Raw genomic sequence first — 25,078 nt, forward strand, 5'->3', positions numbered from 1 at the left:
GCATCTTTACCCATAATCCCAACTTGTGATTCAAATTAACAGTATCTTGATGTACATGTACAACACAATTCAATTTGTACACAGGCAGTAGATCAAAAGAAAAGCCAAAAATCAGGTTTGTGGAACAATAAAGCGAATCTCTGCGAAATGCATTTGCCAAATGGCACATAGTATATCAATATCGGAATCAGATCTGCACATCAGACAGGATCAGATAGTCTGGAATCCCTGTGGCAGCTGAGTCCTGAGCTACTCTCAACACAGTGTGGGGGTGAAGGTGTTGGGAGCAGCAATCCAATCATGCTATCATTCAAAACAGACATGTGCAAGCAAGTTTCTAGAAACTTTTAAATAGTGGTTTTAAACAATGGTAAAAGAAGTTGCTTGTAGCTATGGACTGAATGTTTGTGTCCCCCCAGGATTCATATGTTGAAGCCCTAATCCCCCATGAAATGTAATTAGGAGACGGGGCTTTAGGGAGGTGATTAGGTCATTAGGATTGGAGCCCTTAGGAACGGTATGAGTGTCCTTATAAGAAGAGACATAGGAGAGAAGATCTCTCTTCATTCTGTGAGGACACAACTAGCAGGCAGCCATCTGCAAACCTGTAACAGGGCCGTCACCAGGAAATGAGTCATCAGCCACCATGATCTTAGACTTCTAACCTTCAGAACCATGAGAAATAAATTTCCGTTGTTTAAGCCACCCAGTCTATGGTAATTTGTTGTAGCAACTGACTAAGACACTCATCAAAGTAAAAATAGAGGAGTTTCATCAGAAATCCTCAGAAGTTCACTACAGTTCATTATAAACACAAGAGAAGCAAACATGACCTACTTGGACTTACGTGGGGAGTACGTCCAAAGGCTCAGGTTGAGACCTCAGGCTGCTCTTCACTGACTCATTCAGGTCTACTCAAGAATAGCCTCAACCCCCATCAAAATCCCTCCCACTCCCAAGGTACTAATGAAGTCCTCAACTGCCTCCTAGAATTGGAAGAAGATGGCCCTATTCTCTGTGTCATCAGCCTGGACATTTATGGTGAAAAACTAGGAACGCTTATGGAAGGGTCCAGTTCATTCATCCCACAAACCTATTCCGTGCTGGGTACCCTGGGGAAAATTAAGGAAATACATGACAGAATAAAGAGAAACAATCCTGTCTGCAGTCTCATAAACAAGAAGACAGTGCAATGGTAATTCCTTCCTTTCTCTTAACACAAACAAAAATCAACAAAATCCTTTCCTTGACCTCCCATCCCCTCCAGATAACTCATCAATCCTCCATTTCCCTTCCCTGAAAAGCTTCTAGAGGAGATGCCCTAAGCAGCTGGTTCCATCTGACTTCGGCCAGTGCTCTTCCTCCTCCCCAGTTCCTCCTCTTCCCACAGACTGGCCCTGAGGAGCAGCTGTGGCCTCCATCTGCCCACTCAGTGGTCACATCTGTCCTTACCTTACCTGACCACTCAGTGGCACTGCCTGCCACTGGCCAGTCCCACATCTGGCTCATTGGTTGTTTCCCTTATGGGTGCAGGGCTGGCCCTGCCTTCTCAGTCCCTGCTTAGCTTCATCATCACCTCCTGGCGGAGATCAATGCTAACTAGCAAATGCAGGAGCTTGCTGAGCTGTCTCTGCGCATCTGCTGTGTCTGCTCACCGTCACCTTTCTGGCATCTTACTGACTGCTCTGTTTATTATCTGCTGTCCCCACTAGAACGTAAGGTCCAGCAGGGCAGGTGATGCCTATGTGTTCACCAGTTTCCTTCCCAGTGCTTCAAATGAACTCCACAAATAGTAAAGGTTCAGTAGATAGTAGCAACTTCATGAAAAAAAAAAAAAAAAAACTAACTGGTAAATATGTGGTAAATATGTAACTAGGAATTGAGAAGTTCTTAGAAGAAAAAAATATATATTATTATCAGCAACAAAAACAGTAATTGTGATCCATGAGAAATGACAATTATACAGAACACTGGACAAAGAATGGGGAGGGGCAGACTCCACCGTGAGATGGCTCTGTATGGGAATCTGAAGGCAGGAAAGAGAAGGACAAGTCCACAGAGCTCAGCCAGGTCCCTACAGCTGGCCTCACACACCCAGAGCCGTCTGTGTAATGAACTGAGATGGAATATGCTTTCTACACTCTAGTTGCTTTGGAAACTGAAGAGACCTAATTGTTATTTGTAATTTGAAAGTATCACTGCCTACATTTGCTGTAAATGTTCCATTATTTATGCCCCAAAACATATTCTTTGAACACTGCCATGTACCACCATCCACACAAATATTTTGCTGAAGGCACTGTTTTTGAACAAATGAGAAATAACCATGACAATCCCAAGATAATATTTCACCCAACAACATCTTCCAACAAAGCATACCTTTGTCTTAAATTATCCAAATTCAAATGGTCTTGCCAAGAAAAGACTTATTTTATGAATAGTTGAGGAATAATAGCAAAGAAACAAGCCATTGTCTTTCCAATTAAAGTTATGACCAATATAGTGAAAATAGATTGAGATTTCCAAAAAGAGGGACAGAGGCTGAGGAAGATAAGTGAGCATCGCGGGTTTTGCTGGTTGCAAAACGAGACAGCAGGCGTAAAGCTTGAAATTGAAATTGAATGTTTAGAATCTAAATCTAAAACACAAAATCAGAAGATGGTAGAAAACCCCTCAGAGGGGGCCAGAGCTCCTACCTGTGGCCAAATAGATGATGTGGACGAGCGCTTCTCTGCCCTGCACCACGTCGACCGCCACGTGGGAAAAGCGGCTATTGTCCTCCATGAAGGAGGGCACTGTGGTCACTGGCTGTACCACCTCATGCATCAGAATGAACTTCTGAGCATCCTGCAGATTTCTCTTGGTCAGGTTCACGTACAGGCCCTGGTCCACGGTGCCACACTGAAAGGGAAGACAGGCCAGGTTACCAGAGCCGGCAGCCTGGACACCCACAGCTGGCTGTGGCCACCCTAGCTGGAAAGTAACTTGGAAATCAAGTAAGCCACAATCCATCATTGAAGTATGCAAACATGTCTGCTTCTCCATCCTCCCTGCAGCCCCTATCCTTAGCATCCTTTTCATGTTAGATTTGAACTCATATCTTGGGAGTCTCCCAACATCATCATAAATGAACTGATCAGAAGTTAAAAAAAAATTAAAGTGGGAGTGATTGCTAACTTTAAACAGCAGATGCATAGAAACTCCTCCTTTCCCGTCGAGTTACTTGAAAGCTGTCTGGTTAAACACATACTATTATATCTGTCTGATAAATCAGGTAGCAAATTGAAAATGCAACAATCAAGGATCTCATATAGATATATTAGTTTTTCTACTGTAGCAGGGGGTCTGTAAGCAAGGCATGGATTTCAAGCTGATAGCATTAGGTCATTCTCATCTGTAAAATCGAACAGCATTCACATGGGCTACAAAAATACTGTGCTGGCCTTATTGTTTTCTACTTGTATTTCCAATTAGAAGAAATTATTTAAAAATGTTCAGAGTCCAGGAATATGGAAAAGAACATGGCAAATTTATAAGAAGAACAGGAGATGAGGAGGTAAGGGAAATGGGGAAGGAAAGGAGAGGAGTGGGGAGAAGAGAGTAGAAAGGAATAAAGAAGGAAGAAGGAAGGAAAGAGATTTCAGATAGAGCAAATATCATGGAGATGAACCTGGGATATACAAGGGGGAAATCAGCCCTGTACAATGCTGGGAAATAAATTCAGAGCTGTGTTGTGGGGAGGCTGGCAGGTGTTATATAAGACTGTTTCTGGCAAGGATGAGGTAAAAAGAGGGATAGAAAGGAAAGCACTGCTTTCTTAGAGCCAAGCTCAGAATCAGAAAACTACTACCAATCCTTCTCATGTCTTTCATAAACTTTAATTCCTGGTACAAATGGTGACTGATCCCCAGTAGAACTTCACATAAGTAGGTTTGATGGAAAAGAATTTCCAGGCCCATACCACCTGAAACTACTGTTTATAACATGTCATGTCTAATATGTGGTTTTATAACAGGTGAGAGGTGCAAACGTATAAGATGGAAATTGCTTTTTGAAAAGTAGATGATATTTTTATAGCATTTGATAAAATGCTCCATAAGCTATAAAATGATGGGATGATTGTAGAAAAAGAGAATCTGAGAGTTAAACGGATTTCATGCATCCAGTCCAAGGCTTAATTTAGTATCACACCCTTGCAGGGGCACCCCATGTTCCACAGGCAAGGACTGTGTGAGTTTAGGTGAAGGGCTCAGCCCTGCCATGACCCAAGTGCTACTCTGGCTCCGTGGCTCTCAGGCCACATGGAATCAGGTGAGTGGCAGCTGTCCTGCCACATGGTCTGAGGTGAGGTCTCGCCTCTCAGCCTCTGTCTCTTTACCTGTCCGGTGGCTAGGAAAATAGTTACCCTGCTCATTTCTCAGGGCTACTGTGAGACCAGCTGAGATAATCCGTGGAAAGCATTTGTAAATTAACTGAAAGTCCTTATAAATGCCAAAGAACAAGACAATGTGCCTGGCACTAAAGAGAAGCCATTCAACTAATGGTGAATGGTAAATGCATTGGTCTTGGAGCAGGACAGCAATTCTATGGTCTGTTGAGCTTCAGTGGCCAGAGGGAAATGAGTGAATAAACAAAGAAGGGAAGGAAACAATGAGTGAATACACAAGTAGTTGTAATTGGGGGGGAGGGGATGTGCTAGGAAAGTTTATATAATTACAGTATTAAATAGTAACATTTGGAGGTCAGAGACAAGTCCTTACCTGTCAACACATGTTTTTAAAAATGAAAAAGAGCTCTACTAGGCTTGATCTAATGTCTACGCAGAAAGGTTCTAGTTCTGAGCATAATGTTATGTGTGGTGGTTTACATTCCTGAAATCAGTGGTGATACCCAAGTCACGGCGGCAGTTAGCTGCCTACCTGCTGGGTGAAGTTTGCACACAGGTCTTGTTTTGTAAGCATACTGTTTTAAAAAAAAATTGGTATCATGAAAACCGGATGGCATAATATAAAAATAAGAATCTCTTGCTGTTCTTAAGGAACCCAGAAAAATTGGACACCTAACAGGGAGTTCTCGGTGGCAGGGGTGAGGCAGGATCACTTGCTACGCCTTGTCATCTTTATTTATATATCGCCTGTATCAATCTTATTTATGACTGCCAGAATTGCCAAGAATTGGTTTTGAGGTATACTCTACTACTTCTTGGTTTATTTTGCTGGCTATAATATTCCACCCAGTGCTTCTATTTCAAATAGTTGGAAGAGTATTCAGAGATATAGAATCTATGTATTGGATCATAAGCAACCCACTTAGCTCTCTAATACCTGAAAATTTTCTAGCTTTGCCTTTTATGCTGGACTCCCGCTGTGTCCGTGTGGGGCACTGTGTGACTCCCTGGGTTCACCATGCAAGAAGAAAACAATAAAAATAGTAAAAGCACAGCCATTGCTCTCATGTGCCCTACAATCCACAACAGTTTTCATGCCAACATCTCTTCAAGTAATTCGGTCAGTAATTCTACAATTTTTTTAAATGATAATAAATATTTGCACTTTTGTTTATTTACTTGTTTCTAGGACAACAAATCCATTCTTGTTCCAGCACACTAGTGCATGGTGGTCAAGCCCACAATCACCTAACCTCCTGCAGGAGTGCCCAATTTTAATGGTCCCTTTGTTCACTTACTCCCTTGCATCTTGCTGCAAACATGCTTGGCAGGCCGGGGGCGGTGGCTCACATCTGTAATCCTAGCACTTTGAGAGGCCGAGACAAGTGGATCACAAGGTCAGGAGTTCAACACCAGCCTGGTCAAGATGGTGAAACCTCGTCTGTACTAAAAATACAAAAAAATGCCTGGCGTGGTGGTGGGCACCTGTAATCCCAGCTACTTGGGAGGCTGAGGCAGACAATTGCTTGAACCCAGGAGGTAGAGGTTCCAGTGAGCTGAGATCGTACCACTGTACACCAGCCTGGGCAACAGAGCAAGACTCTGTCTCAAAAACAAAACAAATCTGCTTTGCATATCAAAGGGTCCTGATGGACAGGATCAGATCTACACACTTGCTCCTCCAACAACTGCCTCCTCATCCACTTAACTACATTTGAGGGTCTATTTGTCCATTTCAACTCCATCCTTTCAGAGTGACAGTAATCAAAGCTGCACAGAAAATTCTGGAGTCTGTCACAGCTCAGCTGTGCCACTGGGCCTTGGTGATGTTTTACATCAGTGATTGCCGCGTGTCTTACTGAGGGTCAGGGTCTGGATGACTTTGAGGACTGCAGCCTCTAACAGGGCAGGGCTCTGAAGCACCGCCTAGAGTGGTTTATATATTTTGTCCGAAAAAAAATGATACTTTTTGTTGCTTTGTTACTGTTTTGAGATTTCTATATTAAATGTTGAAATATCATGCACCATCTCTCCTAACCCATTCTTCTTCCTGAATCCAATTCTGCTTTCTGCTTCTCTGATTAATTAGCTACTTCTAGTATGTAAGTACTGCACAAAATCCTAAATGTCAGTAGGAAAAACAAGAATTTAAAAAATCTAACCACTTTCCATTGTTGGTTATTGCAAACATAAGGCCTCTTATACATGTCTGGGGAGGGATCGTTAGTTCAAATTGAATTCCCACTCTATGCCAGTCTGGATGGTTTCATGAATGTCTGTGAGGATACTTTGCCAGTGTGGTTATCAAACAGAGTAAACATAAAGAAAACACTTGCTGTGTACTTGTACTAGGAGTTATACAAAGAATCACCATAATCTGTAACTTGAGCTCCATTGGAGTCTTAAATAATACTCAGAGAAGAACAGCTCAGGAATGCAAGCTTCCTGCCTGAAACGCATGCCAATTTCTGCATGTTTCATTCATTATGCTACATGGACTGGCTTCCATCCCATAATGAGAGTAAGCCATTCAGTGTGACACTGGCATTATAAAACCAGACGCTCCTGGCCTTAGGAAATGAGATTTGCTGTGTGCTGCAAAGGTATCCAGATGAACGGGCTACACGTTATCCACTGCCTGGAGGTGGTAAGGGGCTATGAAGTTTACTAAGCCACGCTGTTCACAGTAAGGCCTTTTGCAATAAAAACATCAATGTATGGAAAATACAGTAAGCATTATTAATTATTTAACCTTCAGGATTTTATTATACAAAGGACTTTCTTAAAAGGAGTATTTCCTGTATTCAAGAGGAGAAAATGAGACAAAATATGCATTTACACAACATTTGATATGTAGAAGGCACCAAATAAATGATTCTTTTTTGATTTTTAGAGACAGGATCTTGCTCTGTCACCCAGACTGGAGTGCAGTAGATGGATTATAGCTCACTGATTGAACTCCTGGGCTCAAGCAGTCCTCCATCTCAGACTCCCAAATAGCTAGGACTATAGATGCGTGACACCGTGCCTGGTTAATTTTTTTATTATTATTTTTGTAGAGACAGGGTCTCACTCTGTTACCCAGGCTTGTCTCGAAATCCTGGCCTCAGGAGATCCTCCTGCCTTGGCCTCACAAAGCACTGTGCTTATAGGCATGAGCCTCTGGGTCCAGCCCTTAAGAGTTATATTTATCAAATATTTTATACAGTAAACAATGCACATTATTCAGTGTTATCAAAATTTACTCCTAAACTATTTGCATGCATTTTTATCCCTTTCCCCCTTTGTTAATGGAAATATGCAATAAAGATGCATAATAGATAGATGTGTGATAAAAATGCACATAATTTGCTCAAGGAAAGCAGCACATGGAAAGATGACATGTAAGCCAGCCATCTTATTTTTAATCTCATGCTCCTTCAAAAACTTAAAGACAACAACAAACACAAAACTCTTTCAAAACAATCATAATTGAATGGTCCTTGCAAAAATCAATATAAAGTATAAAATCATTGAACCTTTCCATACTCCCAGTTTTGGGAGTCCCAGACACAGGATCCACTTCTACCACTGATTAGTAAAAGTAACTAATGGCCATTTAGTTGGAATAGGCTAGGATTTTGCATCTGAGGACCGAGGTTGGAATCCTCACTTGGCTACTTATCAGCTGTGTGGCCCTGGCCAGGTGATCTGCCCCAGGTCCACTGTCTTTCCCTGCACATGGAGAAGGCATTACCCACCATAGCACTGCCACCAGTGTGCAAGCTGATCTATCTGAAGCAACTAGCACAGGGTCTGGGACTTGCTGGTGCTAAAAATGACAGCTGTGATAATGATGATGATGATCTTAAGAAAGCTGTCAGAAGGCCCTCCAGGGAAGCCTGCTGCTATGGACCCAATGTCTGTAAGCCACCCAAATTCCTACCCTCCAGTGTGGCTGTATATGGAGATGGGGTCTTAATGGTAGTAAATGAGGGTAAGTGAGGTCATAAGGGTGGGGCCCTGGTCCAGTGGGGCTGGTGCCCTTACAAAACAGGAAGAGATACCCCAAAGGTGTCTCTCCACCATGTGAAAATGCAGCAAGATGTCCACCTGCAAGCCAGGAAGAGAGAGCCCTCACCTGAAAATGGCCCTGCTCACGCTTTTGTCTTGAAGGTCTAGCTTCTAAAACTGTAAGAAAATAAATGCCTCTTTTTTAAGCTACCCAGTCGGTGGTGTTTTCTTACAGTAGTCCAAACTGACTAATACACCTGCCAACTCACCAAACATGAGTAAATTGCTTCATCTCTTTGGGTCCCAGCTTCTTCTGAACACTGGGAGATGGATGACTCACAAAGCCCTGGAAGCTTGAACCTCCGGCAGTTTTGTGATAACAGATGAAGGGCCTCCATCTCCTCTTCTTTCCTCAGCAGCCTGCATCACATTCTGTCCTTCCCAACAGGGAATCCCACCACATTTGCCAATTAGCGCTCTAGTCCTGTTTGTGTATCTCCGCTGCTCTGTGCCCTGGACCCCATTCATTAGAATGTCATTCATTAGGGATCAGAGATTCTGAGGACACAGAGCCCAGCATCATTAGTACTAATTGAAGCCTGGATTCCTAACCTGCTGCAGAATGCTGGCCTTTTTCCGCCCAGTCTCAGGCATCACAGCTGACAAAAGGCCCTTTCTGGGTCCAGGCGCCACAGTTCACAAAAGGCCTTGGTCTATTGACATTAGCCAGCAGAGTGTGGGGCTGTCCGTAAGGGGCCAGGGAGACAGCTGCATGGTGCATGCACCCGCGGCTTAAATTACCCTTGCCTGTCTACACAAGGCTTCTGCATTCTTCATGGGGGATGCCAACAGTACCCCTTTGCCCCCCGAAAATTACCTGGAAGTGGGGGTTTGGGTTGGGATACGGTAGCCAGGCCGAGCGCGAGTTTTCTTGGTACTTGAAGGGCCCGGAGAAGGCCTGCGCGATGGCGCTCAGGTTGAAGACGCACACAGCTGAGGCCGCAATGCTGTTCCTGGGAGCGGAGGGAGAGAGAGGAGAAGGCAGTCAGAGAGCTCGGCAGCACCTGCTGACCTCCCCCTATGGACTGGGCAGCAGCTGTGACCTACAGCTTCCAGAGGTCTCAAGACCACAGTCTCTTAAAGATCCCAAAAGGATGAAGTCAGAGCGTGAATGGGGCTCCCCTGTGGAGGAACAAACATCTTGGTATAGAAACCAGGCTAGTTAGCATTTAACACTTTGTAATCCTGTCAGCCAGGATTAATTCACTCAGTTGCAACAGGGGCAAGAGGGAATTTGAAGAGCTAGCTATCTGCTTCACCTTTCAAATTCTGGAATAAAAAGACCTCCTTCTCCAACGGATGGCGTCTCTCATCAGCCTCATGCAGTTCCCTTCCTGACCTGTTTATCTGGTCACTTTGCCCAGCAGCAGGGAAAGCTGTTTGTGTGTGTGTGTGTGTGTGTGTGTGTGTGTGTGTGTGTGTGTGTGTGTGTGTGTGTGTGTTTTAACCCAGATATTTGTTTTATTTGTCATCCTTTAAAAAAATCAACTCAAAGTATTTTATAAAAAGTGACTGTCTGACTCTTCATATTTTCTTTTAATTTAAAGTAGATTTTAAATTCAAAGGGTCAAAGAGAAAAATTTGACATAGCACTGACATATGAAATCCTGAAGCCATAATTTAGAATTCAGGCTCTGAGAGAAAGTCATAAATGGGAGCCCTCAGAAGGTCAGTGCCCTCTGACTAAGTATGGAAACAGCAACATTATTTGGTTAAGTAAATTTGCATTTTGAGCTCAGTCCGGGTTCTCAAAGGGGAAGTGGAGATAAAACGAGAAAGCTTACATATATTTTCTCTTGCTCTGAGACAATACCACAAGCACTTCTCATCAATTTTTTTTTTTCCTGCATCAAAGGAAAGGTCAAACTCCAAAACTGAAACACCTACCTTATATTTCTTTGATTTGATAAATACTGAATAGGAACTAGGCTCTATTCCAAGGACTTTACTAATTCCCATTTATTTAATCCTCATAAGGTGAAGGAAATTCACAGGTAAGGAAAACCAGGCACAACAAGGACAAGACCCTTCCCCAATGTCAGCCAGTTACTAAATGGGGAAGCTGGACTTGAACCTAAGGCTGGCTCCAAATGCCCGGATTTTCCCCAGTATGGCTCCAAATGCCAGGATTTCCAATCCTTTGCAATATCTGTGGGTGAAGTAGACAGGATTCTACTTCAGGAGAGCAGACAGTAAACACATCCTTATGGAAAAGTAGGGCCTTGAGGGTATTGTGGGCCTTCTGCATTTTCTCCAGAAGTCCAGCACCAAGGACAAGGCTCAGCATGATGCATACAGGGCCCGGCGCTGGAAAATAGAGGGGCGAACACCAGCTATGGGTTTGTTCACTTTGCTCTTTTGACTCTTCATTATCCTTAGAGAGAATGGGAGAAGTTAAAACACAAGTACAGGGAAGAAACTGGCCTTTGAACATGTGAGTGGACTTTAATAAGGACAAGAAAATAAGTGTGCTGGAGTAAGAATGGCTAGACACAGGATATCCCATCCAGGCATGCCTTGGGCCGGGTGCAGAGGCAGGCAAATGGGGGATATTACGAATAATAACAATATTTCCCTGAGCCCCCTGCTAAGCACTTGATACAGATCATCTAATTTCTCACTGAGAACCTACAGATCCTGAGAAGACCCTGACTTACAGGTAAGAAAACAGTAGCACAGAGAGTTTACGCAGCCCAAGTCACAGGCTGCAGAGAAATAAAGCAGGATATGTACCTGCTTTGCATGGGGCCCCAGGTTTCCAGGCAGCTTCCAGGTAAAGGAAGAACCTAATCTTCTTCCTGCTGACATAATGTTTCTCTGTTCACTACAACCACCAGGACTGAATGGGCTGACCTGGGCTCTGGTGTCACCCAGAGACTCCCCTGGATGTCCCAGTAGCTGCCAGTCTGAGCATCCTTTAATAGTGTTGTGGGAACACTTCTTCCTGTCCCCTGTGCCATCCCCTGGGGAGCACAATTGGTATAGTATAGCCCATGCCTGCCCCTCTACCCTTTCACTTGCTGTGCTCTGGGGGCAAAGGACGGGCCTGTGTGACTCCACTGTGCTCCTCCCTCTGCCCTGCCCCCTCTTCCTAGGATGGGATTGTCCACAGGAAGTACATATTGACTCGCTTCTTCAGGGTCTCCAGACCTGTGGGCAGGCGAGGGCAGCCCAGGTCTAGAACATGACCTTGAGAATGAGAAGGCTTAAAGCTGGAATCAGTATGAACAAGCTCACTTGGACAACAGACCTGTAGCCACCTGTTCCAATCTGGCTTCTATCAGCAATCAAGGTAATAACTTACAAGAGCAATAAAAAATCCTACCCCCCACCGCAACTTTACTATCTTTATATCCATATCCATACATAGTAATACTTTACTACAATCTCTACAGTTTACTATCTACACTATAAACAACTATAATGGTGAGCCACCATTTTTAGATACCTAGAAATAAAGCCAAACCTTTAGAGACTCCATTGTAGTAGCACACCATTTCCTGCAGGCCAACCCATGCTCAAGTGACTGAGAAAACTACACAGTCGTGCTAGGAACAGAAGGAGTCAGAATGGTTATCTTTTCCCCATTCCCCTAGTGCTGAGAAACCTTGACGAATGTACAGAGGCAAAGCAACATTCTGAGCCCTGAAGCTCAGCCCAGTATCGGACAGCTTTCTGATTCATAAGACCTCTGATCCTCCTTTTCTTTCCGTTTGAAGAAAACCTTGTCTGAGACATGAAAAGGAGGTGGAAAATATTGTGAAATTTGAGTTGGGCATATTAGAAATGCATTCTCAAGACCCAACACAAATTAGTATTCCAGGGAGAAAGGGGAGATGTAGCACTTCTATCTCTAAAAGTATAGATTCCGTACATTGGGTGACTTCTGACATGATGGGAATTTGCAACACTAAACAAATAGTCTAGAGTAGTCTGAAACTTATTTTTGCAACTATCTAAATTGACCATACACCATCTTGGAATATTCCAGGCATGGTACTTTTATAACTTCTGAAATTGGTGTTTTGTTTTGTTTTGCCCAGAGCCAGGGGAATGAAGAGCTAAGTAAACCAGACTCTCCTTGTGCATAAAACTGATGTCAACTGAGCAAATGCACATTTATCTTGGGTGCGACTACACTAGTTTTTAAACAAGGTTTTGGAAAGAAAATCAACTTCAGAAACTGTAAATTGATTTTTTAAAGTAACTTATCAAAGAGAAGAAATAATCTCTGGGTTGAAGACCAGATTTATGAAAATAAAGATGGCCACGGTGGAGCAAGGATATGTGTGGAGCCATCCATACTAGCCTTATTTTTCTAACCTCATGTCAGAAAGAAGACTCTTCATGGGGGGGTAAAAGTTGTTATTAAGCAAATACTAACACAAGTTAAGCAGTGGAGAGACCAGGAAGAGAAGGTTAATGAGGAAATAACCTTTTCTAAAGGTAAAAGGACTTTTTAGAAATACCACTCATGGGCAGGCATCTGATGCCCAAGAGATGAAAAAGTAAATTAAAATACTTAGGAAGCAGAAAGGACATCATAGGGTGGCCAGTTGTCCTGGTTCACCCAGGAAAAAGAGGTTTCCTTAGTTACAGGGCTGTCATCAATGCTAAAACTGGGATAATCTCAGGCGATTCAGGACTGTTGGTCATCCTACCTCATTTATCAGCACTTCCAACCCATCCAGATTTTGATCCTTTACTTTGGATACAAATACTCAGCTTTTGCTTAAAGTCGTAAGTCACAAGACAAGAGATTTCAAAGGTGATCCAAATCAGAACCCATAGTGTAGGATCAGCCGCAGCACAGCCAGTGTGTAGGAAAGTGATGCTCAGAGTCTCAATGTGAGCCTTGATTCCTGGGTTTGGCACGTGCTCCTGCTGAGTCTTAAACAGCATACCAGCTAAGGATGGGAAATAACTCTGGAGACATGTGATACTCCACTAGACTAAGAGTGAAAGAGATCAGAAAACTTCATAGGCTTAAGACAGCCCAAATATTGTTCATTCTAAAGTTAGGAGTATCTCCCTATCCCACCCCCAGACAAAAAATACTATAATTTTTACAAAAATATTTCAAAAGTATAATTGACATTTACAAAATGTGTGCTCAAGTAAGCAATCTTCTAGAATAGTGTAAAATGCAGCTATGGAAAATGTGCATTTCAAATATGAGCAAGGTTTAAGCAAGAGTCATGTTATCTCAAAGATTTCAGATTCTCCAGGCAACACTATTTTCATTATACACAAATGCATGACTTGCATATAGAAAAAATATACATATAATATGTACCAGTATTTCAAAAAGTGCCCAGAACACAATGGCAAATCAGGAAGGAGCAATTTATAATAGAATAATTTAATGTCACTATATCCTAAAGATTGACAAAAACTTTCTTGATTTGGCGTATTTTTCCTAATACCAGTCTCACAAATCACATATCTTTATCTAACATGTAGTCCACTGAAAAGTCCTCTTTTTTTGTCTGTTAGCCCAGTAAATTAAGAAAGATTTTCTTTAAAGTAAATTTAAAACCTCAGAGGTCAAAGAACAGAAGACTTATTCAGAATGAGTAAGAGAGAGGGGAGAAAAATTATTTCAAGTTACATACACATTGGTGGTAAAGATGCCATAGATCAAATCCAGCTCAGGCAGGAAGAAAGTACTCTGCAATTCGTTGTAGTAAAAGGGGACTTCCCCAGGACGGGAGCAGTTCAGGCGAGCCTTCATGAATGTGGTCCAGGTGTCTTCCAGCAGGAAGCGCCCACCAATATCATTCTTGCACACCCGGGCAGCTCTGGAGAACACTGTTTTCCCACAGTCATGCTCTACTGCATTTTCTCGGAAAAAGAAGTAGGTAAAATTTCCGATGTCATAAGATGACACAAAGTTTGGCTCTGGAAACAATAGAAAAGAGGGAAAAAATCTCAACATTCATGTCCTTCCCTTTTGGTCTTGCCTGCTCAGTATTTCATCCAAAGAGACATGGTTTTGTTTAGATAACACCTGGTTCCTATAGGACTATTGGGAGGCCCCGTGAGCAGCTTAATGATCTACACTGTTGGGAAACTCAGTGTCATACACAGATTCTAAATAATGGAAAGTCACTGGTATGATTGCACACTCAAGTATCCCGAGCTAAATTAGGGCTCAAGTTAATGTGACGTTAATACCAACAAAAATTGGCAGCAAATATTTGCAGTACATTTTAGAGCAATATGTATTACTTTATTTGCAAATTCTTACATAACCTTCAGAAAGGGAGAAAATATGATTAAAAAGATGAAATGTGATTCAGAATACAGCAGTCTACAATCCTATTTGTGTGCAAGACAACAAAATTATTTGACTTATATACATTCCCGTGACTTTGACATAATGTATGTGCTTTTACTAAGGACTTTAAAAATGTTTTCATTGTTGGGAATGAAAATAAAGACTAAAACTATAAGGTGTGTCTGGAATTAGCTGTAGCAATTTCTGTTGCTATGGTGACCATGGAATAGTGAAAAACAACTCTGATTTTCTTATTTCTGGTTTGCTGGGTAATCCATTCAGAGGAGCGAAGAGTATTGGGATGGAGACATTGCTTTGTAGTTTTCTGGTCTCATAATTAGCTTTAAAATGGGGAAACAAAGAAATGACAAAATTATGGCAAAGCCTTTACTTAATCACCAAGCTCTTCAGGAATTTAGGAAATATACATTATCAACTGAATTTTACATATAGCATTTGAAGTTTTAGCTTCCTAACTTCCAGTTTGAAACCAGTGATAATAGAGATAGTACATTTTGAGATACACATACTCCCTAATATTTGCTTTTAAAACTCTAATCACAAGGTTTTATTCTTCGCTATTTCTAAATGCTATTCATTCAATCAGCAAGTATCTTAATTTTCTGGTGCAAATTAGGATAATTATAGCAGTAACCTTTGGTGTCCAAAATTAATGGAAAGATACAGACAACAAGTATATTCACAAAGACACATTTTCAGGGACAATTAGTTTGTTGGGGCAATTCAATTGGCCTTGTACCTTTCCAGATACAATTGTACTGCAATAATAACATGTTACTGGCAGGACAACTAAAAATATGTGTGGCTGCAAGATAAGCCATTAATGTTAAGAGTAAGACACATAAATGGAATCACCTAAGGTCTGAAGTGCAGAAGTTGACTTCAGACATTGACAAAGGGTTGGGATTGACTACTCTGTTATTCTGTCCAGGAAGACTATTGCCAATTTTCAATCAATACCTATATTCGATATTTTCACAAAATGTTTTAATTTAATCCAACTTCACATTTTAAAAATGTAATAAATACTCTAAATGGTTTATGTATGATACTTTTCCCTTCAGTACAATATGTTGTTAAGTCATTGAAGTATATCAAGTAATATACTGAGGCGATTTTAATTTATAAACCATCCAACATATTCTTAAGTCACTATTGCTTTCACCCTAAATGACTGTTTAAAAAAAAACTTGAATTGCATAATATTGTAAAAGACGGAGGTTAGATATCTTTACTGTGATAGTATGCTTTAATATCCTGGAGAGATGCTCACAAAAACAGCAGATTACATATCTGTAACTTGTGTTTTTGGAAAATAAAGAAAATACTGGGTGGTGGGGGGGGGGGTGTTAAGTCTGTGTTTACTGTAAGTCTCCAAAACAGAATTACTTGATGAAGCAGGCCCCAAAAGCAAAGATATGGAACAATTTCAAAACCATGTGTAAAGAAAATAATACTGGCATGTCCAATTCTAAATAAGAGTCTAAATTATTTTGGAATGGGTCCTGCACCCTGGCTAAACAAAACTAGAGTTTGGGAACTGTACTAAAAACAAACAACAACAACAAAAACAGCAACAAGCAACCCTTCCTAAAATGTGGAAAACAAAGAGAGAAGGCGTAAGGGTCCAAGTGTTTCTAGCCCGGGACTTAGGTTACCAGCACACATGCAGGAGGTCCACCAAAACTTATCAAATACACTCACTATTACCCACTTCTGCTATTAACTTGGGGACAAATGGCATGAAAACCACATAGTAAATAGCTCCAGTTTCTCAAAAGTCCTGAGCTGAAAAACGAGAAGATACAAAGGAAGAAAGATCTTTTATGGTTTCCAGCTGAAGGATGAGTTGATAATAAAAACAGCTAATATCTGTAGAATGCTAAGTCTTGTGCCAAGATCTGTGCTTGGTGCTTTATATCCCCATTGAACTCACAAGAATCACAGAGCTAGGTGCTGTGCTATTCTTCCCATTTCACAGATGAGGACACTAAAGCCCAGAGATTTAATAACTTGTCCAAATTCACATAACTAGCAGTGGGGGATGGGGATGGAAAGTCCTGAATCCATTAGACCAGGGGTCACCAACCCCCAGGACATGGACCAGTACCAGTCCATGGCCTGTTAGGAGTCAGGCCACACAGCAGGAGATGAGCAGCAGGCAAACGAATGTTACCTCCTGAGCTCCGCCTCCCGTCAGATCAGTGGCAGCATTAAATTCTCATAGGAGCAGGAACCCTACTGTGAACTGTGCATGTGAGGGATCTAAGTTGTACACATCTTATGAGAATCTAATGCCTGATGATCTGAGGCAGAACAGTTTCATCCCTAAACCATCCCCTCTATCCTCCCTGCCACCCCCAGTTTATGGAAGACTTATCTTCCATGAAACTGGTTCTTAGTCCCAAAAAGTTTAGGGACCACTGCATTACACTATACTGAAAAAAATAAATAGTGCTTGCAAAAAGAAAACAATCAAAAGCTAGCAATATTCAACAGGATTTGATTTTCTGCTTTAGAAAAACAATGGTAAGCTCTTGGCTGGACAGTCATCTTTCCATGGAGAGTGGTAAGCAGGTTTACTGAGGAACAGTCTAAGGGGGGTTTCAGAACCAACCAGAGAGACAATAAATGATGAGATGAAACTTTAAACCACAGCTATCATGGAAGTCAGGAATGACACAGAAAGAAGAAAAAGTGGGAGGAAGAAGAAACAACTTAAGGACTTATTAAACAAGAACATTGTTGGAAAGTGTTTGACCCAACTCCAGAGGGTGTTTCAAGGAGGGCCAACCATAGCCTCAGAGAGCCAATAAATGACTTTCAGGAGGTCATTCCGTACCCTGTGTCTGTTCCAGCAAACCACATCCACTTTTGCAGACAAGGAGAAGACTGAACAATGGCAGGTAGACTGACCCACAGTTTCCTCTTTCCACAGAGAGCCTCTACCATATCTCCAAACCACCCTGAACCAATGTTATAAGATCACAACGTCCATTTTAGATAGAAATGCTCAAATACATGTTTTCCTTTTGGTTTGCAAAAACAACAAAATAATTTGTATTCAGTGTGTAGTGAGTGCTGTTCTCTAATTCACCACACAGTGCAGGTCATGTTGGTCAGGGAGTGAGACTGCATTTGGAAACACATCATGCGGCCCTACACTGATCCTTCAGGATGAGGGTGGACCCCTGACTGTGTGACCTGCCATTAACTCGGGAAACACAGTTTCTTGAAAAGTAGAGCCTCTTGAAATTCGGCTAGCATCCTGTTCCTTTTTCAAAGACAATAAAAAAGTGGGAATAATTGTAAGACAGACAGTCAAATAGCTCTTATATTTATTGATATAAATTTGGAAGTAGGGGATGTTAGAGTCTTGCCAGGCAGGATGATAAGATGAATTTTGTTTTCCTTCCATTATTTAAGTTCTGTCTTTTCTCAAAATGCAATCCACCACAAACTAGTATCTGTCACTCCTGAGTGAATTGAACAAGTCAGAAGGAAAATCAGGTATTTTCTTCTTGTCTACAATGGATAGGAGTGCATGAAAGAGAGATCTGAGGTGTGTTGCTAACTAAATCACAGTAAAAACAGGCACGTCAGCTGCTGTGTAAACATATGCATGGAGAAACTGTTTTTTCTAATGTTTGTAAAACATACTGAGTTATGTATTACCGTGTTGTACAAAATATATCATGTTAATAAGAATTCTTCTTCATGATATAAGAACTTTTATTTTGCATATTTACTTACATAATAGTGACCATACAGATAGGACTACCGAGAAGTGACTCACCATATATGTAATTACAAGTGATGCGAAGAAAAACATCAAAAATTTTGAGATTTTGACCACGCAAAACCAAATACTGAGAATCCAAAAGAAGCCTCCCATTCTATATTCTTTCTATTCCAATGCCTAAAGCATCAATATGGGGGTATACCATATTCAAATGGCTCGATCTGATCATTGAGCAGATCATTAATAGGTTGTTGATATAAAAATATTTGTACACAATGGGAATGAATATTAAAGGCACAAAGGAATCCCAACTCTACAAAAATCTTACTAGAATCAAAGTCTATTATAAATTATTTTGCAGTCAAAAGTCGCCTTGTGAGACACTTGCCAAAGTCAGGCTGGAAAATGCCTGTACACAATGCCTGTGACTCTGCCCTGGCTGGACCATTGACATCTGATATTTTCTGTTGTTGCATCTGACAATCAGACCTAGTTTGCAAAGCTGTGAAAATTAAATGGGCTGATACATAGCAGGATGCCAATAAATGGTGGCTATTATTATTTTGGCATCGTGTACAGGCATTTTCCAGCCTGACTTTGGCAAGTGTCACACAAGGTGGCTTTTGACTGCAAAATAGTAGCCACCATTTATTTACTCTCAATGTCCCTTGGAATAATTTCTGTTGAACAGAACTTCACATAATGATAATGAATGATCAAGTGTATATATATATATATAAAGCCTAAAGGTCATTAGAATTTTAGGAGCATAAATAAGTCATGCTGAGTTTTGTTTGTTTGTGTTTTGAGACAGAGTTCCTCTCTTGTTGCCCAGGCTGGAGTGCAATGGTGCGATCTCAGCTCACTGCAACCTCTGCCTCCCAGGTTCAAGAGATTCTCCTGCCTCAGCCTTCCGAGTAGCTGGGATTCCAGGTGTGCACCACCACACCCGGCTAATTTTGTATTTTTAATAGAGATGGGGTTTCTCCAAGTTGGTTAGACTGGTCTTGATCTCCCAACCTCAGGTGATCCGCCCACTTCAGCCTCCCAAAGTGCCGGGATTATAGGCATGAGCCACTGCGCCTGGTCTATCATGCTGAGTTTTTAAATAGCAAGCTATTTCACAAAAATAAGATGAGTTAACGGAAACAATATTCAGATGTGACACACAGCCAGCAGTTTTCTGTTCCTAAGTTGTTGGTATCAGTCAGTACAAAATGCCTTCCATAAGCATGCCCTGATTTTAGACCCCCTCTGTATTGGGTACATTGTTTCCATTGTCACAGTTTATGTAGAAAAAACTGCTGTAGAAGCTTCCAGGGCAAATCTATTTTTATCTAGATATTCATTAAAATTAAAAGCGGATAACTTAAAATTCAATTAAATTAAACATAGGTTAAAAGCTATTGGTAGGCCAAAGTTCTTTTCCTGAGGTTTCTACTAAAAGACAGATGATGATAGATAGATAGATAGATAGATAGATAGATAGATAGATAGATAGATAATAGATAGATTTTAATAGATGGATGCGCACATTTGTGTCTGTGTATATGTGTGTATCACACACATGAGTATAGAGATATATGTATATATGGCTCAATACTTCCACCTACTGGCTGTGTGAATTTAGTCACATTATTTACCAGTATATTTTCTCTGTTTCCTGTTTTTGAATAACAACAACATCCAACATACAGTATCATTGTGAGAATCAAACGCACTTTGCTGGTAATCATCAAAATACAGACCTCTATTTATTAAAAATAACTCCAAAAATTAATATAAACACAGATGTGAGTAAATAGTATCAGTAATTAATAAGATAACTCATTGAGTATGCATTCCTATATCAAATTAAGATCTACACTTATTCCATCAAGCCTGAAACCAAACACAGTGGCAGGGACCATGCTACAGACGAGCCTGGAGCCAGCCAGAGTACTGCTCTAGGCATTTCCTCACTGCCCCAAGGGGCTGTCCTGGGCACTGGGTGCTCCTTAGTAAACTGATAGACACAGCCCGTGCCCTCAAGAGCAGTGTGAGGAGACAAACAAGACAGATCAACAAGTGCTTACAGTGAGGACAAGGGTATGGAGGGCCAGGGCAGCCGGGAGAAACAGAGGATCAGAAAGGAGAGAATAGGGAAAGGGCAGAGGTGAGGCTGAGAAGGGGCCACCCAGACAAGGATGGGGGAAGAGAATATCCCTGCCAGAAGGAGCAGCCTGGGAGAAGACCATAAGGCTGGCAAGGAATGGAATGAAGCCACAGTCAGGATCAAAGAGATCAACAGGACGGGAGGTGGAAAGCCAGGCAAGGCCAGGAGCCCATAACAAGGAGTATGGATTTCAACTGCCATTGGAGAGACACCAAAGAGTTTTAAAGAAAAGCTTATCACTCCATTTCCTGGGTGTGTGGTGTGGGATGGGGTGGGAAGTTGGAGCCAAGTACATCCTTGGTAACTATTTTCACAGCAATCAGGGCCTTGCATCCTCAGGTGTGTCACTCATTGAGCCCCTTGACAGAAAAAAGTTATTGCTAAGACCCTTGCAGTAGGAGTGGAAAGACAGTTCTAGCACATTTGATTCCTTCCTTCTTCCTGGGGAAAATGACCCATTGAAAATGCACTATTTTCATGAATTTGCTGATTCAAGTAGGAACCACTTTTACCAAGGGGAAATGGGCTGGCTTCCCCTAAATGAGAAGCACCACTTCTGCACACCGCCCTACAAGTCCAAAACTCACACCTACAATTCTCCATATCTTTAGGTCAATAGGAGTTTTATTAACTGGATATGTGTCTAAATGTTCTAGCTCAAAGTGACAGACTTTAGTGTCTACTCTGCTCTTATTCCATTCCAAGCACATAGCCCTCTCTTATAAAATTCTGCCAAATCACACATTCCTATTAGTTATACATCATTTCATGAATATTTCTGAAAATTGTCAAAACACAAAATTTCTATTCGCCATGTTCATTTTTTTCTGATGATATTTTAAATTTACAGGTTCACTTCTTTGAAGAATTAATCATTTAATCTGCAAGATCAAATTAATACAAGGTTTTTATTGGAATGTTAATTTAAATTTTAAAATCTGGTAAATATTTTAACTCCTAAAAAATATGTTAAAAGACTGAAAGAAAACCATGTAAGATTTTACTGAAAGAAGACATTGAGCTCCAACGTTATTCAGTTGTTATCATACTTCTTCCCAATAAGCTACTGTAGAATAAGGAAACGTGCATGATGGCTCTGGCTTTGTCTCCTGAGTTGATCTGAGCTGGGGCAAAAAGAAGACCAAGACACAGGGAGCCGACTTCCCAATATGTGGCAGTGAGTGAACAAATGTCAGAGGCCCTTGACTGGGATAAATAAAAAGTTCAATAGAATAATATAGAGACAAATTTATAGAAACACATAAAACTGGGCATTTTAGAAACAAGATGACAACGTGATTTATGCTCCAAACTGGGATGCTTTTAGGAAGGAAAGGAGGTAACATTAGTCATCAGGCAAGGACATCAAGAGGGATTCAAGACTGTCACTAGGAAACTGCTAGAATCTCTAGACAATGAACATTGAGCCATTTCCCAATTGTTTTAGCAGTTCTAGTACACGTCTGATGATATCTTCACTATAGTGAGGCATCCCTTCTTGTAGTGGATTTATTCTTTGTGAGGATTCCTTGACTCATGTATATACAGTTCATGCAAATATCCCCATAATGTGGTAGCAGGAGAAAGAAAGATTTACTCATCCCTTTTCTTTTGGAATGCACAAATTAAAATCTAAAGGTAGTAAAAGACCTTTGGCAAGTATATTAGCAAGTGTAGAAGCTTCCTCACATGACTGGAGAGGACCTGTGGCTCCCCAGCTTTTAGGCCCTCTGTGCTCGATGTACAGGATGGAGCAATACAGTGTTTTCAGAGCACCATAAGAACTGACTCATGTCATTTAACCACATTTTTGTACCCACAAAGGTCTGCATTAAATTACCACACAGGCTTTTCTACTTTGGGTTTAACAGCCCCAGTTTATTGCACCATGTATGCAAGGCTACAACAGTCAAGAAAATGCTCTCAACCTTTTCCAGCGTCCACATATCCCTCTTCATGGCAGCTCATGCATGAAAATGTGGGCATCGGGAGAGAGAGATGGAGGCCATTTGTAACGCTGGTATTTCCTAAAGTGCCAACTAAACAAAGGGAAGGTCAGCAGCTTGTAAAGGAGGAAGGGTACAAGCTCTGGAGTGGATCTGTTTTCAAGCGCTAGCTCAGGTATGCATCAGGTATGGCCTGTGTCAGGGGGCAAGTCCCTCTGAGCCCCATAGTGCTCATCTGTAGAAGAAGGATAATGCAATCTCCCTTAAGAGGTTGTAAGAAGGATGGCAGATGACATGGATTTGGAGTCTTCCATCTACCTAGCATATTGTAAATAGCTACTGTGACTCTTCCTTGCGGGTGATGTAATAACTACAAGTAACAGATACTCCAATAAGTACATGGACAGGCAGGCGATATGCATGGAGGCCATTGATTTAAAATGATTCCTGACCCTCAAAGATAATAAGATTAGATTTACAGCACGATATCTGAACTGCAGCCATCCCACAAGGCATAGGCAACTGGCAATGGCTGCTGACAGGCTTGATCAGGCCTGAATATTAGAAAAGGGCATCTCATTGTGCTGTGTCACATGTCACACAACTTTGCTCAACACACTTTCCATCCATGTCATCTCATCTTCACCCTAGCAAGTTTAAACTTGAATGAGATATCAGCCTTGGACTTGTAATGCTGAAAAGAACTTATTGTTCACAAGGTCATTCTTTTTAAGCATCTCCCCAGGTGCTTATTTGGAAAAAAAACTAGGCTGCTGACTATGCAGTCTTGATTCTATTCTGGCTTTACAGAGCTTCTTTTTCTTGACAAATACTTGCATTTTGGTACCCACATATACTTCATTCCCAATCCTCATTTGTCTTTGTTTTGCTTGTTCTCTGACCTCTGCTTCCATTTCTGAATTTCCAGCTGTAGCGAATCTTGTCAGTCGAGAGAGCACCTCTTGCAGACCAGTCACACCTCCAGGTACTGTGCTGTGCGTACCCTTCCAAACAGGCTCTCACTGTCCCCAGGTTGGAGCCCAACAAAGTCACGCCACCCTAGCTGTGCTCAGGCTGTTCAGAGTCAGCACCTGGTCCCAAGGAGAAGCACTGAGCTCCCCAAAGCACCTCTCTTCAGGACAAGCAGAAACAATTTCTCCTTGACTTAAGCACGGAGGAGATTTTCATCCTCCAAGTAAATTATCATTAATCATTAGAAGGTTCATAGTTGCATTTTAAAGACCTCAAGGGTCTACTTAATGCTTGAGTAACATCATCAATGTATTTCAAACCAACAGAATTTAACATTGTTACCAGAAGAGTTTTCTCAACTAGAATTATAATAGCTCATAAAAAATGATACAGTTGAAAAGACAATGCTTGTGGATTTCAAGTGAGTTCACCTCCATATGAAATCCTGGCCAAAATCTCAGAGACTGCAGGACACTGTGGAGTTCCCTGGAAGAACTCAGTGGGATAAGTACACATTTCCACCAGAGAAGGAAAGCCAGCAGGTCTCTGAGTGTTAATAAGGCTACGTGGATTAGATGTTCATGCTGAGTTATTAAGGCTCATTTAGGAGTTAGTTTTTCCAAGTTCCTACTCAAGTTTTTCCTCTGTGTGCAAGCACATAATTCCTTCAAAACTCAGAAACTCAATTTGCACAGTCTTAATTTGGAAATGTATTTTCACCTTTTCATGGGTTTATTGTTCCCCAACTTGACTACCAGTTTCTTGAAGGCAAGTTTTATTGCTTCTCTATTTTAAGCATCAACCATTAAACATTTACTATCCTGCCTTACAGTAATCATTTCATAGTTATTAACGATTAATATTTTAATGCATTAAAGCTGTTAAGGTATTTCTCTAAACACATAAGTTTGTTTTAAGAGCGACTTTGGCACAGGAGAAAATATGACTTTGAAATATATTCATTACCAAACACATAACTTAATGTTCCAGATTCATCCAGAATGTCATCCAATTGATTGTACTGCCTTTGAGAAATGACAATAAATAATGGCTGGAAATGGGGGGCCAAGTGAGATGAGGGCTCAAAGGGAAGATGTTATAAATTTTTGGACCAGGTTCAATTTCAAATATGCATATCTGTGTTTTTGTTGCTGTTTAATTCTGATATATAATTAATAGAACATTCTCCCATGTTTAACATTATTCACATTTCTGCTATTTGTGAAGTGTGCTAATGTCTTTCTCATTCAACAAATATGGATTAATCCTCATCTATGTTTCAGACACTGAGTAAGATGCTGAGCACATAAAGCAGGCTTCCACAGAGCCCCTGTCCTTAAGGAATTCATAAAATAGTGGGGAAAACAAAGAAGTCAACTATCTACCCATTGTCTTCATCTATTCCAGCTGCTGTAACAAAAAATACCATAAACTCGGCAGCTTATAAACAACCAACATTTCTTTCTCACAGTCTGGAGGCTGGGAAGTCTATGATCCAGGCACCAGCAGATGTGGTGTCTGG

The 25,078-nt window shown here is 41.2% G+C and overlaps 1 protein-coding gene across 4 annotated transcripts in view; it reads right to left on the reverse strand.

Annotated features, from left to right (window-relative positions):
* The window catches only part of SEMA5A (semaphorin 5A), a 508,567-nt gene that overhangs the window by 154,466 nt on the left and 329,023 nt on the right, over window positions 1-25,078 (reverse strand). For all 4 annotated transcript variants that reach the window (XM_034959729.2, XM_034959730.2, XM_034959727.2 and 1 more), the window contains exons 9-11: window positions 14,056-14,341; window positions 9,258-9,393; window positions 2,697-2,901 (exon numbers count right to left, since the gene is read on the reverse strand). In XM_034959729.2, the coding sequence (XP_034815620.2) occupies window positions 2,697-2,901; window positions 9,258-9,393; window positions 14,056-14,341 (627 nt within the window). The remainder of the gene's footprint in view (window positions 1-2,696; window positions 2,902-9,257; window positions 9,394-14,055; window positions 14,342-25,078) is intronic.

Source organism: Pan paniscus, chromosome 4 (assembly GCF_029289425.2).
Source record: "Pan paniscus chromosome 4, NHGRI_mPanPan1-v2.0_pri, whole genome shotgun sequence".
Lineage (NCBI taxonomy): Eukaryota > Metazoa > Chordata > Mammalia > Primates > Hominidae > Pan > Pan paniscus.